Source organism: Cordyceps javanica, chromosome 7, assembly GCF_051103115.1.
Source record: "Cordyceps javanica chromosome 7, complete sequence".
In the NCBI taxonomy this organism is placed as follows: Eukaryota; Fungi; Ascomycota; class Sordariomycetes; order Hypocreales; family Cordycipitaceae; genus Cordyceps; species Cordyceps javanica.
In genome coordinates, this window is record NC_139301.1 from 2,603,941 (window position 1) to 2,619,644 (window position 15,704).

The 15,704-nt window shown below is 52.7% G+C and overlaps 6 protein-coding genes across 6 annotated transcripts; 3 read left to right on the forward strand and 3 right to left on the reverse strand.

Annotated features, from left to right (window-relative positions):
- Window positions 1–111: 111 nt before the first annotated feature.
- Window positions 112–1,878, reverse strand: V2A60_010274 (cytochrome P450; the record flags this gene model as incomplete). Its single annotated transcript, XM_083261532.1, has 3 exons — window positions 112–315; window positions 434–654; window positions 717–1,878. The coding sequence occupies 3 exons, from the start codon at window positions 1,876–1,878 to the stop codon at window positions 112–114; spliced, it is 1,587 nt and encodes a 528-aa protein (XP_083117658.1).
- Window positions 1,879–4,404: 2,526 nt separating this feature from the next.
- Window positions 4,405–5,001, reverse strand: V2A60_010275 (uncharacterized protein; the record flags this gene model as incomplete). Its single annotated transcript, XM_083261533.1, has 1 exon — window positions 4,405–5,001. The coding sequence occupies one exon, from the start codon at window positions 4,999–5,001 to the stop codon at window positions 4,405–4,407; it is 597 nt and encodes a 198-aa protein (XP_083117659.1).
- A 711-nt stretch (window positions 5,002–5,712) lies between these two features.
- V2A60_010276 (uncharacterized protein) lies at window positions 5,713–6,722 on the reverse strand (the record flags this gene model as incomplete). The annotated part of the gene is made up of 2 exons (XM_083261534.1): window positions 5,713–6,125; window positions 6,173–6,722. 2 exons carry the CDS (start codon window positions 6,720–6,722, stop codon window positions 5,713–5,715), a joined length of 963 nt encoding a protein of 320 aa, XP_083117660.1.
- A 471-nt stretch (window positions 6,723–7,193) lies between these two features.
- V2A60_010277 (uncharacterized protein) lies at window positions 7,194–8,208 on the forward strand (the record flags this gene model as incomplete). The annotated part of the gene is made up of 2 exons (XM_083261535.1): window positions 7,194–7,731; window positions 7,805–8,208. 2 exons carry the CDS (start codon window positions 7,194–7,196, stop codon window positions 8,206–8,208), a joined length of 942 nt encoding a protein of 313 aa, XP_083117661.1.
- A 1,233-nt stretch (window positions 8,209–9,441) lies between these two features.
- V2A60_010278 (uncharacterized protein) lies at window positions 9,442–10,947 on the forward strand (the record flags this gene model as incomplete). The annotated part of the gene is made up of 1 exon (XM_083261536.1): window positions 9,442–10,947. One exon carries the CDS (start codon window positions 9,442–9,444, stop codon window positions 10,945–10,947), a length of 1,506 nt encoding a protein of 501 aa, XP_083117662.1.
- Window positions 10,948–12,608: 1,661 nt separating this feature from the next.
- On the forward strand, window positions 12,609–15,417 carry V2A60_010279 (uncharacterized protein; the record flags this gene model as incomplete). Its single annotated transcript, XM_083261537.1, has 4 exons — window positions 12,609–12,701; window positions 12,771–12,914; window positions 12,974–13,055; window positions 13,118–15,417. The coding sequence occupies 4 exons, from the start codon at window positions 12,609–12,611 to the stop codon at window positions 15,415–15,417; spliced, it is 2,619 nt and encodes an 872-aa protein (XP_083117663.1).
- Between the last annotated feature and the right edge of the window lie 287 nt (window positions 15,418–15,704).

The following is a 15,704-nucleotide window of genomic DNA, read 5'->3' on the forward strand; positions in this document are numbered from 1 at the left end:
CGCGGGTGCACATTGAAACGGCGTTTAAAATGTTGAAACATTGTCTTGATTTCCTAGCCCTTTTGCTAATTCATGAATGTTGTTTTGCACCAATAGACTACATGATGTATTTCAACTTGATGCACGCGTGAGTCTGCACTTGACACCCTCCTTGACGGAGAGCGTAAGAGCAATGTATTCCGTCCACGGCGCGTCATCAGTCGCTCCCACGGAGACGTACTCTTGCGCCATGCGCACCATGACATAGGTTGCCTCCGTAAGCGCGTACTGCTGGCCGATACAGATTCGTGGGCCGCCGCCGAATGGAATAAAGTCCTGCGTTTACATGCCGCAATGGTTAGCCGAGGAAACTCGGATTTCAGGAGAAGAGTAGGCCACCGCCCGCAGATATAACAGGAGTCTTTTTTTATGAACCAGTCAGTTTTGTACATACCCACCCATGGCGCTGAGTGGCCCAACGCTCCGGTCGAAATTCGTCGGCGTCCGGCCCATACAAGTCTTTGCGACGCTGCATGGTCCACGCGGAGTAAACGACGCTGCTGCCCTTGGGTACAAATACGGGCGACGTGCCGTCCGGGCCGCCGCCAGTCGGGAGTATGGTGTCGCGGGTAGCTTGGCGGTTGTTCTGGAACACGGGAGGATAGAGGCGGAGCGCTGTATTCGCCGGGTTAGCATTCACCAAGTTTGCCTTGACAGCTCCAAAGGATGCAACGCACTCTCATTGATAATGTACTTGGCGAATTTCAGACCGCGCAGTTGCTCGTAGTTCGGTGGCTTGCTGCCTAGGTCCTGAATCTCGTGGCGTAGCATGCGCCATAGATCCGGCCTGCGCGACAGGACGTAGAAGGCACTGCTCATCAGACTTGCTGTAGTGTCACGCCCCGCGACCATCAGGTTCATGATCTCGTCACAGATGTGCTCCCTGTTGTCAATCGTCTTGGCGACCTCCTTGAGAAAGTAGTAGCGCCGCTCAACGCCGCCTTCCGCCTCGTCGAGCCCGCAAGTTTCCATCTTCTCGCGAATTGTCATGGCCTCGTCCACGAACGTGCCGATGTAGTCTCGGCAGATCCTACGCCAGCCCTTCTCGCGAGGATGTTTGCGGTAGAAGCGGTCCAAGGGGCCTCGACGCAACTTCTGCGTGATGTTGAGAAGGGAAGAGGTGAAGGCCTCACCAAACTCCTGGTCGCGGGCCGAGGGCCGCGCCAGTGTGTTGGTGGAGTGGCCAAGGAGAAACTCGCTGGCCGAGTCGAGTGTGAAGCGCAGGAAGTACGTCTGCAGGTCCACGACGTCGGACGGGTCGCTCGGCAGCACCCGGAGCAGCTCCGCGACGTGGCGTTCCAGCATGGCCAGGTCGGCCACTTGGTCCTTGGCGAAGTTGGGACGCAGGCGCGCGCGAGAGCGCGCCCAATCGTCGCCTTCCAAGACAAATATACCGTGGCCAAGGAACTCGCCGAGGACTGCCTGGCGGGTGGCGATGGAGTAGTCCCTCCACTGTGTGGCGAGCATGCACTTGATGTTGTCAGGCTCGGCCGTGTGGATGGTCTGCTGGCCCTGGATCCACGTGAAGTAGGTGTTGGCCCCGATCTCGCGGAAGAGCCGTGCCGAGCTCGTGGTGAATCGACTCTCGCGCGCCGCGGCGATCGCGTCGAACAGCGCGTCGAGGCCCAGGACGGGATCCTTGTGGCGGTAGGCAGCCGGCCGCTCGCAGCCGTGGCTTGCGTATGCCCGGCCGAGGACCCGCCACGCGGTCAGGTAGCGGAGGACACGATAGCAGACTGCGGCGAGAAAGCAAATGGGGATCAATGTTCGGATGGGATACTCGCCGAGGCGGGCGGTCACGGCACCGAGGTGGCAAGGTATCAAGGCAAGCGGATGCATGGTGGACGTTGACGACGGGGTGAGATGGGGTTTCGTCGCGAGCTCTTAATACAGGTACAGACAAATGAGGAAGAAGGCACGGACCACGGCGGTATTTCAATGCTGAGCTCTGTGGTATCATGTTAGGGGTGACGGCTGTTGCAGCCAGAGAAGGACTGTGTCGTGGCCTACTTCCCTGTTTCGGATGAGACCCTCGCTGCAGGTGCCGACCTAAGCGCCCTGATGATTGTGACGGTTCTTGTGACCAACTTTCGGGCTGAGATTGGCTTTACCAGGCATTAATGACGTAGGGACTGCAGCTTCTGTGGTACTACTTGTCGCGGCGGGCGGTTGGCCATTCGATGGCATCTGGAGTGCTCAGATTAGCTTGGCTGGACACCGGATAACTCTCTCCTTTTAATCATTTACAGTGCGAAATCATCAGTAAGGGGACCTATATAGACTGTTGAAAGCATTTATCGGCGCCCAACGTCGCGTGCAATTGCTTGAGCCACCTCTGGGCATACATTATATGCATTGTTCTTGGTGCCACAAGCCAGCCGCATTGGTAGTCATTTACAGTTTCGACTCGAGAGGAGTTCCAGGTTCTGCGCACCTTTTATTTCCCTAAATCACTAAAAGCTACATACATGACTTTTCATAATCGAAATCGCCACTGGAATACTTTTCTGTCCTGCTTCATATGTTGAGTAGTAACGTCGCCTCGATACCTCAAAGTATATGCCAATTCTTCCCCAACACTGTGTGATTTTTGAACCGCGTTACGCGTGTCACCAGACAATGCCTGGATGAGTTCCTGCGTGTACACAATACAAAGAGTATTGTATAGACCACTACTAAAAAATTCCAGACGAACAGATTGATTGATTTCGGGATATTTGCCGCCCAGACATTCGATGACTGGCCTCCTCGGGCCAATAGTAAAAAAGGGCCATGGGATTCAGGGTCCTGGTACCTAGCTTGCCTCGAGCAAAAGCAAAAAGGTCGAATGAGAAGCCAGGTCTCTTCGTGGGTGGAAGACGAAATGTAGATGAGTTCAAGACTCATGGTGCGCGCCGCGCTCGTATCTCGGAGGTATACTTAGAGCTATATCAAACCCCATAACAGGGACCTCTTGATCTCCGCACTGTAATTCTTTTTTTAGTAACGCCCATACAAAACTCGCCTCTATACGAACACACAGTGGGCTGTTCTCGGCATTTGTGGAGCTCACGGAGACGCCGTTGAAGAAGTTCAATTATCCCGGAGGAGAGCAACTAACCCTGATGATTGTTGTTATATTCCCTTTCGAGATGGAAGCGCCAGAGAGAGAAACTACCTATCCACGAGAGGTAAGTAGCAGGACTGTTGTAGCTCTGGTCTGGCGAGCCAACGCGATAGTATACGGCAGATCTAGCATCTCCAGGCTTCGGACTTGCCAAACCGGTCAATGATATACCTGGTACGGTTTGTACTATGGCAAAAAGCTTTTCAAAATGATTTCCTTCTTTTATCACCTGTTTCGTTGGGACCAACCGATGGGGCTTCTGGCTTGCCCGTGGCCATGACCAATTCTCTGAATTTTGGCTACATCTTTTCCATCGAAATCCTGCACTTACTATGCAACCCAAATCCACTGGAGAGCGAGACTACTGGGGCGCAAGGCTGTCAACGTTTTTTCCTGGGGATGTGCTGCCCACTGCCGAAATCAGGACTGTGGCCGACGGCCCACCGGATGCCAGGGTCATGGATGGTTTGTCGAAATGGAGCATTTTTTGGGGGGCCATGTGTCTCTTCATCGATTTCGCACACATCTAAATGAAAAGAAGCAATTATCGGCTCATGTTGGTTTCGACGCCAATTATCCCCAACCCCAACCCCCGAGTGTGGATCACAGCGACGGGTTGTAGAGGCCATTCGTTCAAGGCCACAATCTGGTTTTCGAATGAGCAATTGCTCTGGATATCATCAATTTTAGGCTAAGCAATAATCTAGGTACACAAGGGCCGTTGAGTAACACTGCGTGCTACCGATAAGTCGTGTTGGGCTTTCAATCACATGCAGGGTGATCCTCGACGCAGCCTCTTGGCTTGCTTCTCCAAATGGTGGACATGGAACTCTACCAATGGGCTGGGAATACTGCGCATAACATGCCGGAGTCGTTCCATTAGCAGCTGGCGAGGATTACACAACCCATGATCCGCGTGTGGCTCGTTCGCTACGACGCCAATGTCGTGAATCACCAGGCCTGACAGGACCCGGTAGAGCTCCTTCAGGCTCAACCTGACCTCTGTGGCCTCGGGAAGCGGCCACAACCCAGCCCGCGCTAGGCAAAAGGTCATGGATCCTAGCGCCATTAATTCACACTGGTGATGTCCCATGCCGCTCGCGTATCGGCACCATCTCGGTCCTTCATCTGACACCGTAAGCCTGTCAGCCACATCGCCAACTATGTCTAGTAGCTTTCGAATAGTTTGGATCCTAATCGAGTCGATGCTTTCTGCAACTCCCCTGTTAGCAAAAAAAAAATCCAGAATACGGAGGTAATCATATCAAAGTACCAATAATCCGGGGCGCTTGTATCTCATCACTCCCAGCTGGCGCATTTCTGGATTGCGGCGGTTCCTCCATCAGCATGCGGTACGCGATCTTGCTGAAATCTTCTTTGCGCCCAAACTCCCAGCATATCCAGAGCAGCTTGGTCTGTATCACATTGGCATCGTGTGAGATTTCCGCCACAGATGCCATCCAAGCCTCGATCCACGGCAGCAGAAGCAGCGTCGCGTCGTAATAGTTTGTCAGCACCGCCAGGTCGTACAAGTTGTCGACGGATAAAATGAGAGGAACCAGGGCGAACTTCGCGTGCACAATGTTCAGGAACAGCTGCATAGGGGCCGGCTTGTCCTCCGGAAGAGCGATGGACCAGTCGGCAGAGTCCTTGCCGTTGCGGCGGGTTGCCTCCATGTAAGGGCCGTACAGCATGCGATCGAATACCGGGGATGCTCTGGCCAAGGTGCGAGAACAGACGAGAAACTCGGCGTACTGCCAGGAATCGGAATCTCCTGTTCCCGGGTCACAACCTACTTGAAGCCGGACGTCACCCCGGCAATCCACTGCGACGGCGCTGCTGCCGGTTTTCGCCATTCTTTAAGCGCAGGCGCTAGGGCATGGACAACTCGATATTTATGCCGAGCTTGACTCGGGAATAGGAAGCTCTATTTAAGCTTCACTTATACCAGGAACGTCTGGAATGCCGCTTTATTCTGATCTTTGGCAATTGGCCGCGCGATCCACCCTCGTGTTTTATTTTTAGCCCTTGTTCTTGGCTGGGGGCAGAACTAATCCCTGACAGATCATACAAGCGGCACCTGGGTCAAGTTTCATAAATCGATATAATGGGCTATACATAGCACACAATTCTCCTTTACTCCCTACAATGCTCATAATCGTCGGTCTACGTCATAATTTGTGGTCTTGGAGGGATGAAGACCTGTCGGGTCATCAGGCGTAGGCAGCCGTGTGCACCATGTATTAGCTAGTTAGTGCTAGGAAATTTTATCTTATAATGGGTTGTTTTAAACAGCCGACACGCCATAGCTTCGCTTCTTGACCGGTTCATGGTAACCAATCAGTACCAGTCTTCTCCGCATTATAACAACATCACCAGTAATGGGTGTATAATCAATACTTCATGTATGGTGACGAGTCTATACGAAGTGGGTTTAAGCCACGAGCAGGGCGGCCTTGTTAATTAGTGTGTAATTGGCCCTTTGGAACGGCAACACGCCCAATAGGTGACCGTGACAGGGAAGTGGGAGCGCTTAGCATTACCCGAGGTTCAATGGCGACGTTGAGTTACTTTGCTAAATCTAATTGGCCTGTTTTGAACATGATGCCAGAAAGATGTTTCGGTATGCCGTCTATGATATCCTTCATTGTGTTTCTGAGATGCCGGCTAGGATTGCAACCTTGATGATCCGCATCCTCAGCCTTTCCAATGTCATGCACGGCAACGCCACCCAGTTTTGTGTACAAATCCAGTACACTAAATGGAATATTCTTAGGGTCCGGTAACGGCCAAAGTCCAGCGCGAGAGAGACCAGACATGAGCGATCCGAGAATCATGGACTCGCATCGGTGATGGCCAAACCATGTCGCGTGGTGGCACCAGCGCGGGCCTTCATCAACAACCAAGAGGCTTTGAATCATGTCCCGAAACACGTTGCAGAGCAAATCCATGATATGCAGTCGTATTGAGACGATGTGCTCTGCGAAGCAGTCAGTTTAGGCCCAATCGCACTCTGGGTGTACACACCTATGGTGTCGGGAGGTATTTGCAAATCCGCAAAATCCGGTTTCGCAAGCATCGAGGCTTGCTGTACAAATCTTGCAGCTGTGCTGAAAAAGTCTTCGCGACTGCCCAGCACCCAGTAAATGCTCATAGCCTTGAACAGCGTGACGGTATCGTCTTCCGGCTCAACAGCGATGGACCTTGTCCACGTTGCCGTCCACGGCCTTAGAATCGCCGATGCACCATACTTGTGCGCGGCGGCAGTCAGATCGTACAATGCTTCAACGGAAAGCTGTGTCGGTACCTTGTCAAAGTGACAGTGAATGGCGTACAGCAAGATGGCCAGGGAGTTTGGCTTGTCGTGGGGCAGCTCGACGAGGCGGTTCTCGGAGAGCAGAGCCGCGCTCGGCTCTTCGGCTTCAGCATCTCTGTAGAAGAGACTCTCGAAAACAGGCGAGACGCGAGATAGAGCGCGAGAGCACGCGATGAAGACGCTGGGCTCGTCGCCATGATTCGAACCCACGCATAGCTGAGCGTCACCGTTGTCGTCAAATACAATGACGCTGGCACACATGTCCGGAGTTGTGCGATTCTGCTATTCGGCAAGAAAAGAGCACAAGACTTGGGTCTATTGGTTCTACACCACGCATTTAAGCCGCTCCCTTGCATCCTTCACACATACTCTCAATTGTTGCCGTGAATCCACCGACCAGCAGGGTCTATTTTTATCCCGACTGGGGCTGTGCTGGTGGTTCTCAAGGAAATCAGCCTAGTCGGCCTTCATCCTCGTAGCGACTGTTGCGTCTGAGCAAGTTGGACCCAGGAAAGTAATGGATACGAATTGCGCAAATGCTTCCATGACTGGTGTCCAGAAAACTTGAAATCATGGTGCAAAAGTTTCCCCAACTTGCTGCTTCGCCAGGCCACCCAGAATAGGCCTCCAATTTCTGTGGGAAAGAACGTCTTATAGGTGGCCATGTGCCCCTATGATAGAAGTACTGTAGTGGTTTACGTTTTCAGTAATTGAAACGAATTCATTGCGCAAATGTGTGATCGGACAGTCGTTCTCGACAGTCATGGGGATACCAGCCTCCAGCTGAGAAACGGTACTCAACTCGACCCGACCATTTACATTACTTGTTCTCGCGCTTTAGCGCGGGCGTCGCCGATTCTGCGTGCGCAATTGCGCGGACAAGCGGTCTCTGATGATCCAAAGCTTCAACATGCTCTCCAAATCAAAGGACACGACGACGAATCTTTGGCCATATTTCTCAACATTGTACATGCGCATTTTCTTGCAGTTCCGCGCACCGTTGATGTCGGTCAGATGTACAACTTGACAATTCTGACATCAAACTACCGTTGCTCATCGATACTGGGCCCTTGGATTGACGCGTGGATATCTGGCATCCGGGAAAAGGTGCGCGAGTCTGACATGGCGATGATGCTCTGGGTGTTCTGGGAGCTTGGGCTCGAAGACGACTTTCACAAGATGGCGCGCAGGATGGTGGTAAACCTAGATGCACGCAAGCTGATGAATGACGGCCGCCTTTGGGGCAGTCGAAAGACTGCGCGTGTCATGGGTGCGATTTTCTCATTACCACGTTTGATTTTTTTTATTTTTTTTATTTTTTTTTGGTTCTAATCAGTTCTTAGACCAACTCTGCAAAATCCGCTTGCAATCTCTACAAGCCCTCTTTGACGCCACCAAAGATATGCTTGAAAATATGCTTGTTTCGGTAGAGGTTCCAAAGTGGTCTCGCTTTGCTACACGAAGCGACCCCAGGCGCTGCCGACGGGCTACCTGCGCAATGATGGAATCCTCACTCGACTCGGCCAGCCTTTGGCCACTCCCAGAGACTACTGAGGTGCAGGAGAGCGTGACAGAAGTGTACTCGAAGCTCGCCGCAGTCACGATTCATAATCACATGGGTTGCGAATTTGGACACTTTTGGTGTAGGAGGATGCAAGATGCGCTGAACTCGCAACTGGATCAAATCAAAACGCTGTGGGATAGTCATGAAGATAGTTTAGCGGATGTCACAGAGTTGGAGAACTAGGGAGTCTTTCTTAGCAACATATAGCTTAATATGAAATAGACTTGTAATTAAACTTGTTTAAACGAGCCTGACGATGTTCTCTCCCCATTTGCCGGCGCTAACCGCTCCACAAGATGATCGAATCTGTCCTTGATATACAATCAACTATTGTCAATATCGCCGGGTAACGTGCGCCTCTTTCAGTCTTATGTGTGGTACGGAGAGGAGAAACGGGGAGGGTAGTATCAAAAGGCAGGCGTCAATATGGTTTTGGGTGACCAACTAGGATCACTAGAGGTGCCGCTAGGGCAGCCAAACATGAGTCAAATTAGTTAGTGCTTGGCCGGCTGCCAGCCACATCGCAATCCTTGCGAAATTTTGTGGCTTCCACAATGGCGTCCCATCGTAGGTTGGCTCGTTGCGCCTGTTTTACATGTCAGCATAGCCGAGATCAAAGCCTACATATTACGATGCATAAAGCTTATCCAGTTAAAGGCATATTAGAGGCTGTTGATTTGGAAAGAAGGGTTTCAGATCTGTCTCTCCGAACAGGCTCTCATCAAGTGGGCTGGTTAGCTTGCGCAACCACTAAGCTGCTGATCGGCTGGCAGTTTGCCATTCGTGGTTGCTCTGAGCCGACTGTTTGTTCTTCTTCTTTCAATTTCATCATTACTTTCTATTAGCTGCCAAACTTGCATTTCGTTGGGACGGTCGGCACTGCACAAGGGCGTCAATACAGCACGAGCGACACGAGCCGACAATGGAGGCAATTTATCCTTCCCCGCAATCGGCCTGTGACTCGGAAACGGGGAGCGACGGACCGGATCGCAGCCAAGGCTCAGCAGAGCTCGACCCAAAGCGAGACGCGCGTGCGCCTGGGAGTGATGCACAACGTAAACGGCGATGGGCGCCAAAGGTCAGGACAGGCTGCGCCACATGCAGGTATATCGAAGTGCCGTCAGACGCCGGAGAGTCGCTGGACAACGCTCACCATTGACAATGAGCAGGCAGCGTCGTATCAAGTGCGATGAGACGAAACCAGTCTGCCGAAAATGTACGTCTTGGCAATTCAGTATTGTGCTGGCCAGGCTCACAGTGAAAGAAACGGCGATTCAACTAAATCGGTCACTAACTTTGATGCAAGGCACAACTGCAAGGCGTGTCTGTCACGGCTTCTTACAGATATCGCACGTCACATTCGAGAAATCTCCTACAGAGCCCAAATCCTGCACAATCATTGAATTATCACCACCAATGTCCCCAGTCGGGACCAGCAGAGCGTATAACGAACCCGATCTGTTCAACTATTTTCGCACATATGTCGCACCCGAAATTGCTGGCGCCTTTGACCAAGAATACTGGCTGGGCAATCTTCTGAGGCAGGCTCAGTCGGAGCCTGTCGTGTGGCATACATGCAACGCTATTGCGGCCGCTCACAAAATGGACCGAATAGGAATCTGCGACAAAGCGTCGCTTGTGGGAGAGCAAAAGTCGCTATCGCTGCAGCCCTACGAGCAGTATCATGCCGCGATCCAGCACATGAAGCACATCGTGCCGCAGCCCGACCTCAGTCTCGAACAAAAGCGGAACGTGGCTTTGGTCAGCCTGCTGTTTACCATCTTTGCATTCATGAGGGGTGATTTGGAAGACTGCAACGCACATACAATGGCCAGCTGGAGCTTGGTGGACACTTGGAAACTTTGGGAGCAGACGCGGCTGTATCGGCCTCGCGACAGACATAGTGTGCACCCAGCAGACTCGCTCATTTACCTCTGTGTACGCATCGAAACGATTGGCAACCACATACGGCAACCGAGTCATAAATACGAATACGGTTGGACCGGGTGCAGTCTGAAGCTGAGAGATGATCCGTTCATTTCTGTAACGGAAGCCTACTTTGAAATGGAGCTCATATGTAACGCCGCCACCGACATCACGGTCCGCCCAGGGCCAAAGTCTGTCAAGTTCACGCCGTCCGAGATTGCCGGTGCCGAAGACCTCCGGGGGCGGTATCGGGCTAGGCTCACAAAGTGGCAAGGAAAGTTCGGCAGCCTCCAGCCGTCGTGCGGCGAAGACGACAAGCTGGCGCTGGCGATTCTGGAGCTGCGCGCGGCCATGATGCGGACGATTGTCTTTACAGAGGACGCGCTGGCCGTTTCTGAACTCTGCTGGGATTCCTGCACCGCAGAGTTTGCCAGAATGATCGGCATGGCCAAGGATATCCTGGCGATGCGGTACGCGGCGACGGGCCAGAATGCCAATGCTCCGCCGGCCCGGAAGCCAAGTCATCGCAGCCGCCGCCGCACACTGGCCATCGGGCCCATGGTCAACGAGACGCTCTATCTGATTGTGCGGCTCTGCCGTGACCCGGTCGTCCGGCGCCGGGCCCTTGCGCTGCTCGCGCACGACTTTCATCTCTCGCCGGGTATCGATACCCTGCTCTACATCCACATGGGCGACGCGATCAGGGCCGAAGAGGAGCGTGAATGGGACACGAAGCAGCAGCAGCAGCAGCAGCAGCAGCAGTTGGAAGGCAAAGGCATCGTCGGCTCCTCCTCCCCCTGTGGATGCAGTCGCAGGCAGACCCGGATCTGTGACGGTCACCGGGTCTGCTCGAGCTGCTTGGACTGTCCGACCCGCAACAGCGCCGTCCTCTGCGTGAAGACGGTCGAGTGCGTGAACAGGGACGGAGCGTGGAGGAGGATCCCGCTGCACTACGGATCATACAACCCTGAACTAACACCGCTCTTTGAAATTTAACGCCGGGAAGCTCTCCTCCCAATTGCAAAAAAGTGGACAGAAAATCGGATGAATTCCCTTTTGACGTGACGTGGCGCGTGGCGCAGGAATTGTGTATTGATCTGGGAAACTTTTCTTCGATGGACATTCTACTAGAATCTTTATTTTAATGTTGTTGTCGTCGTTGTCAATAAGGCGCGTTTTAACGAGGCAGCTATCTTGAGTGAACAAATCTTGCCCAGCAGTGCTCAAGATTACGCCTATAAGTCAGCTGCGAATAACAGCCAGCTGCTCCACATGGAGAGAAGATGCCGTAGCTGTCATTCACATGAAAATATCCCTCTCATGACCCTCAGATTGTCTGCTTATACAGCGGCTGATTCGGCCAAGGGGCTTTTGGTTGCCAAGTTGCTTCTTCTCATCTGGGGCCCGGTCTATCACGAAGATGAGTACCGAATGGGCAAGGAACAACTTTGGCGGCGGGCCGATACATGCAAGTAACGTCCAAATATGGCTAGCAGGTACCCCCAATGATCAGACGATGGGGAAACAGGCTGGTTGTTTTAGCGTGCGCCTACCGTGTGGTGGCTTGCGCTTCGGGTTGGTAGATTCCGCGCAGCCTTGGCTGAACACTCCATCTTGCTGAAGATTTCTCTGGCTTTCCTTCCGAGCAGCATGCTCTTACTTATAAGTGAATACCTACTCGGAGAGTTCGAGAAATTGTCTCTTCCATGTGTTCCGTATACGCGGAGCAACCGCTGAGAGGGGGGGGGGGGGGACGTTTCCTTTCTATTTGAGTGCGGGCTCAGCTGTACAGAGTACGCAGCTCACCGAGACACTGGAACTGAGCGACGTCCGCGATCTTGCTTTTGCCAAGCCACCCTGATCTGTGCCGCTGCGGGTGTCTCAGCCTGGGAGGACCTCTCCTCCGCACGCAATGAGGGCTGGCCCGCGCCGGCGCAGAAATCATCGAAGCCCACCCACTCACTCTTCTCGGGGTTTCAGAGAGCTGGCAATCTGCTTCTGAGACGTGTGTAGGCGAGACTGACATTTACGCCGGGGCAATGTTGTTTCTTCGGGAAACTTTGGTGGAGAGCCAACGGTGAGGAGCACCATGTACCAGTATACCCATTCGTAATCGGACGCCTTGCGCCGTCGCCTGATGAGCACCAAGTTTGCGGCCACCAACCCATCACGTTATCACTTGCCGGGGGGGCTTCTGCAGTCTCCTTACGTACAAGGATCGTTTTGCATATTATGCTACATTCCACCTCAAGTTACACAACCTATGCACTGTCTACAAGTAGGTGGGTTAGCATGGTGCGCAAAGCATCATCGTTTGCTCGCTCCAAGGCACAGTGCTACCAGCGAGGCTGCTCAACAGAAAGCAAGCTCCGTGGTGAGTACTGCTTCTCTCTGGTCCAGCGATGACGATTTGAGACGGTGCTCAAGGTAGTGCTACTATCGATGTGCCGTAGTATTCTTGTTGGGGCGAGTCGGTCTGCGCCCCGGAATCGCGGAGGCCGGTTGCTAAGACATTTCACTATTATAAGGGCAAGGGGACAGCCTGCACCCTCGGTTTCATAGCAAGCTGCCCGTCTTTTTTCTTTTCTTTTCTTTTCTTCTCCTCGTGCTGCGCTGAGCACGGTAAATGCTGCGTCCACCTAGCATCTGCCTTCACCATGTTGAACAAGCCGGAAAAGGTTGCTCAGGATCCCAAGATTGCTCCGGATGCCGCCACCAATGGCGGCATCCTGGATGAAAAGACTGAAACTGTATGCAGAACCTGTCGCGACATCTTTACCTTTGTCCTGTATCTACAGTTTGTGTTGACTTGTTCCTAGAACTATGGCGACTACGACCTGGACCCCTTGACGCAGACTGAGACAGAGGCCCAGGTTACGATGAAGGACCTCAACGTTACGGATGATGACCTTCTCGAGGCCAAGGAGCTGGCTGCCACCTACTCGCTCGACGATGTGAAGCGTGTGAGTCGCACAGCCTGCTTTCTTTTGTCATATTGAGAGATTGCTAACTCCATCGGCAGCTCATGACGCATGTGTACAAGATTCACAGACGCGATCCCAACTTTCCCGCCTCTGCCATTGACAAAATTGAGCAGTTCTTGGGTAAGTCCGGGAAGACTAGGGTTGTGACCCGTTATACTCATCATCACACTTTTTCTCCATAGGCGACAATGACATTTTCAGTAACCCACACAAGCATGAGCGAATCATTGCCGAGATGAAGATTGAAACCGCTCTGCTCACCAACAACTCGCCCTACGCCGAAGTCCGCGCCGTCGTAGATAACAAGGATGACCCCGACATGCCGGCGTCCACCATTCGGGCATGGTTCGTAGGCCTCTTGTTCGCCTGCATCATGGCCTTTGTCAACGGCTTCTTCCAGCCGCGTTTCCCCGCCATCTTCGTCTCCAGCACCGTGCCCCAGCTTCTTGCGTACCCCGTGGGCACCTTCATGGCCAGATGCCTTCCCGACTGGGGCGTCACCCTCTGCGGCGTCAGGCATAGTCTGAACCCTGGCCCCTTCAACAGGAAGGAGCACATGCTCATCAGCGTCATGAGCGTCGCCTACGACTCCGCGCCGTACACGAACCACATCATCTGGATCCAAGCCCTGCCGCAGTACTTTGACCAGCACTGGGCCTACAACGTTGGCTACCAGCTTTGTGTGGCCCTGTCTACCGCCTTCATCGGCTATGGTTTCGCAGGCATAACGCGTCGCTTCATCGTGTGGCCTTCTCATTGTATTTGGCCAAACTCCCTGGCCACCATTGCCCTCAACTCCGCATTCCACTCCAACGACGGAACTCATCCCCTTCCGGGTCCCTTCAACACTACATGGCGATGGTCCCGTATCAAGTTCTTCATGATTTCCTTTTCCCTCATGTTCGTCTGGTTTTGGTTCCCAAACACTATTTTTACTGCTCTTAGCACTTTCTCGTGGATCAGCTGGATTGCTCCTCACAATCGTATCCTTACTGCCATTACAAGTTCGAATACCGGCCTCGGACTTAACCCCTTCCCTACTTTTGACTGGAATACTGTCACTGCTAGAATTGATCCGCTCTACATGCCATCATTCACCACCTTCAGCTACTTTACCGGCTCCTTTATGAGCATGTTCATGGTTATTGGCATCTGGTTTAGCAACGCGTACAGCAGTGCTCACATGCCCATCAACTCGAATTTGCCTTTTGATCGTTTTGGCAAGAGGTACAACGTCACGCGTGTTTTGAACGAGCATGGCACACTTGACATGGCCAAATACAATGCGTACTCGAAACCGTACCTTTCCGCCGGAAACGTGACTGTCTACTTCTGGTTCTTCGCTGTGTATAGTGCCTCCATCACGTATGCTGTACTTCAGCACCGAAACGAGATTTGGAGCGGCATGTCATCGGCACTCCGCAGCATGTTCAAGTCGAACCAAACCGCCCGTGAAGAGGTTGAGATCTCGGATATACACATGCGCCAGATGAGCAAGTATAGAGAGGTGCCCGACTGGTGGTACCTAGCTGTGCTTCTCGTGTCCGCCGCGGTTGGCATGATGTCGATGGCTGTTTGGCCTACTGGAACTAGCCCAGCTGTGGTGGTGTTTGGCATCATCATGTGCGCCATCTTTGTCATTCCCATCGGCATCATGTACTCCATGACCGGCTACCAGGTGACCTTGAACGTTCTGGCCGAGTTCATAGGTGGCGCTGTTTCTAATGGAAATGCTGTTAGCATGGCCTATTTCAAGACCTACGGCTACCTGACTTGCGCTCAGGCTCTCAACTTGGCTCAAGATCTCAAGCTCGGCCACTACGTCAAGATTCCTCCTCGCGTTCTGTTCTGCGGCCAAATGATTCCAACATTGATTTCGACGTTTGTATTCGTTGGCCTTCTCCAATACCAGCTTCATATTGACAAAATTTGCACCCCACAAGCGCCATTCAGATTCATTTGTCCCGGCGAGAACACCTTCTTTACCGCTGCAGTTCTCTGGGGCACCGTCGGGCCCGCTAGACAGTTTGGGTCAGGAAGCCCGTACTCGACGCTTCTCATTGGCTTCCCTGTTGGTGTAGTAATCGTGCTTGCTTTTCTGGCATTGGGTAAACGGTTTCCCAAGAATGCCACGCTGCGCAGTGTTCATCCAGTCATCCTGATCTCGGGCGCCATCAGCTGGGCTCCTTATAACCTGACGTACATTTGGCCCGCGGTCCCCGTCGCGGCGTTCTCATGGTTGTTTGTTCGCAGGAACTATCTTGCGTTCTGGTCCAAGTACAATTACGTCCTGTCTGCGGCTTTTGCTGCCGGTGTCGCCCTTTCTGCGGTTGTTCAGTTCTTTGGCCTCGCGTTCACTGGGATCGAGATCAACTGGTGGGGAAACAATATTGTTGGGCAAGGCTGTGAAGGTGTCGCATGTCCTCTTAAGCCTTTGCATAGCGGCCAATGGTTTGCTCCCAAGCCAGACGGTCAATTGTAACTGCTTTAGTCTGGTCGAGAAGACGTGATCCTTATGCAGAAATTAACTAGCACAATTTTCCTATATTTGATATAGAGAATTTTACTTATTAATCATGTTACTCGACGCTCCAACCTCATACGTGACCCGCGCAAATTGGGCGATAGTAAGTGGCATTTGCCCTGGTGTAAATGCTTTGATGCGCTGTTGCATTTCAACAACAGTCTCGTGATTGCCTACGTCAGTCACGCCCATGCGTACGGTCGCACATTAGCTGGCGTCATCCATCTTGAGTCATCAAGCGTTGA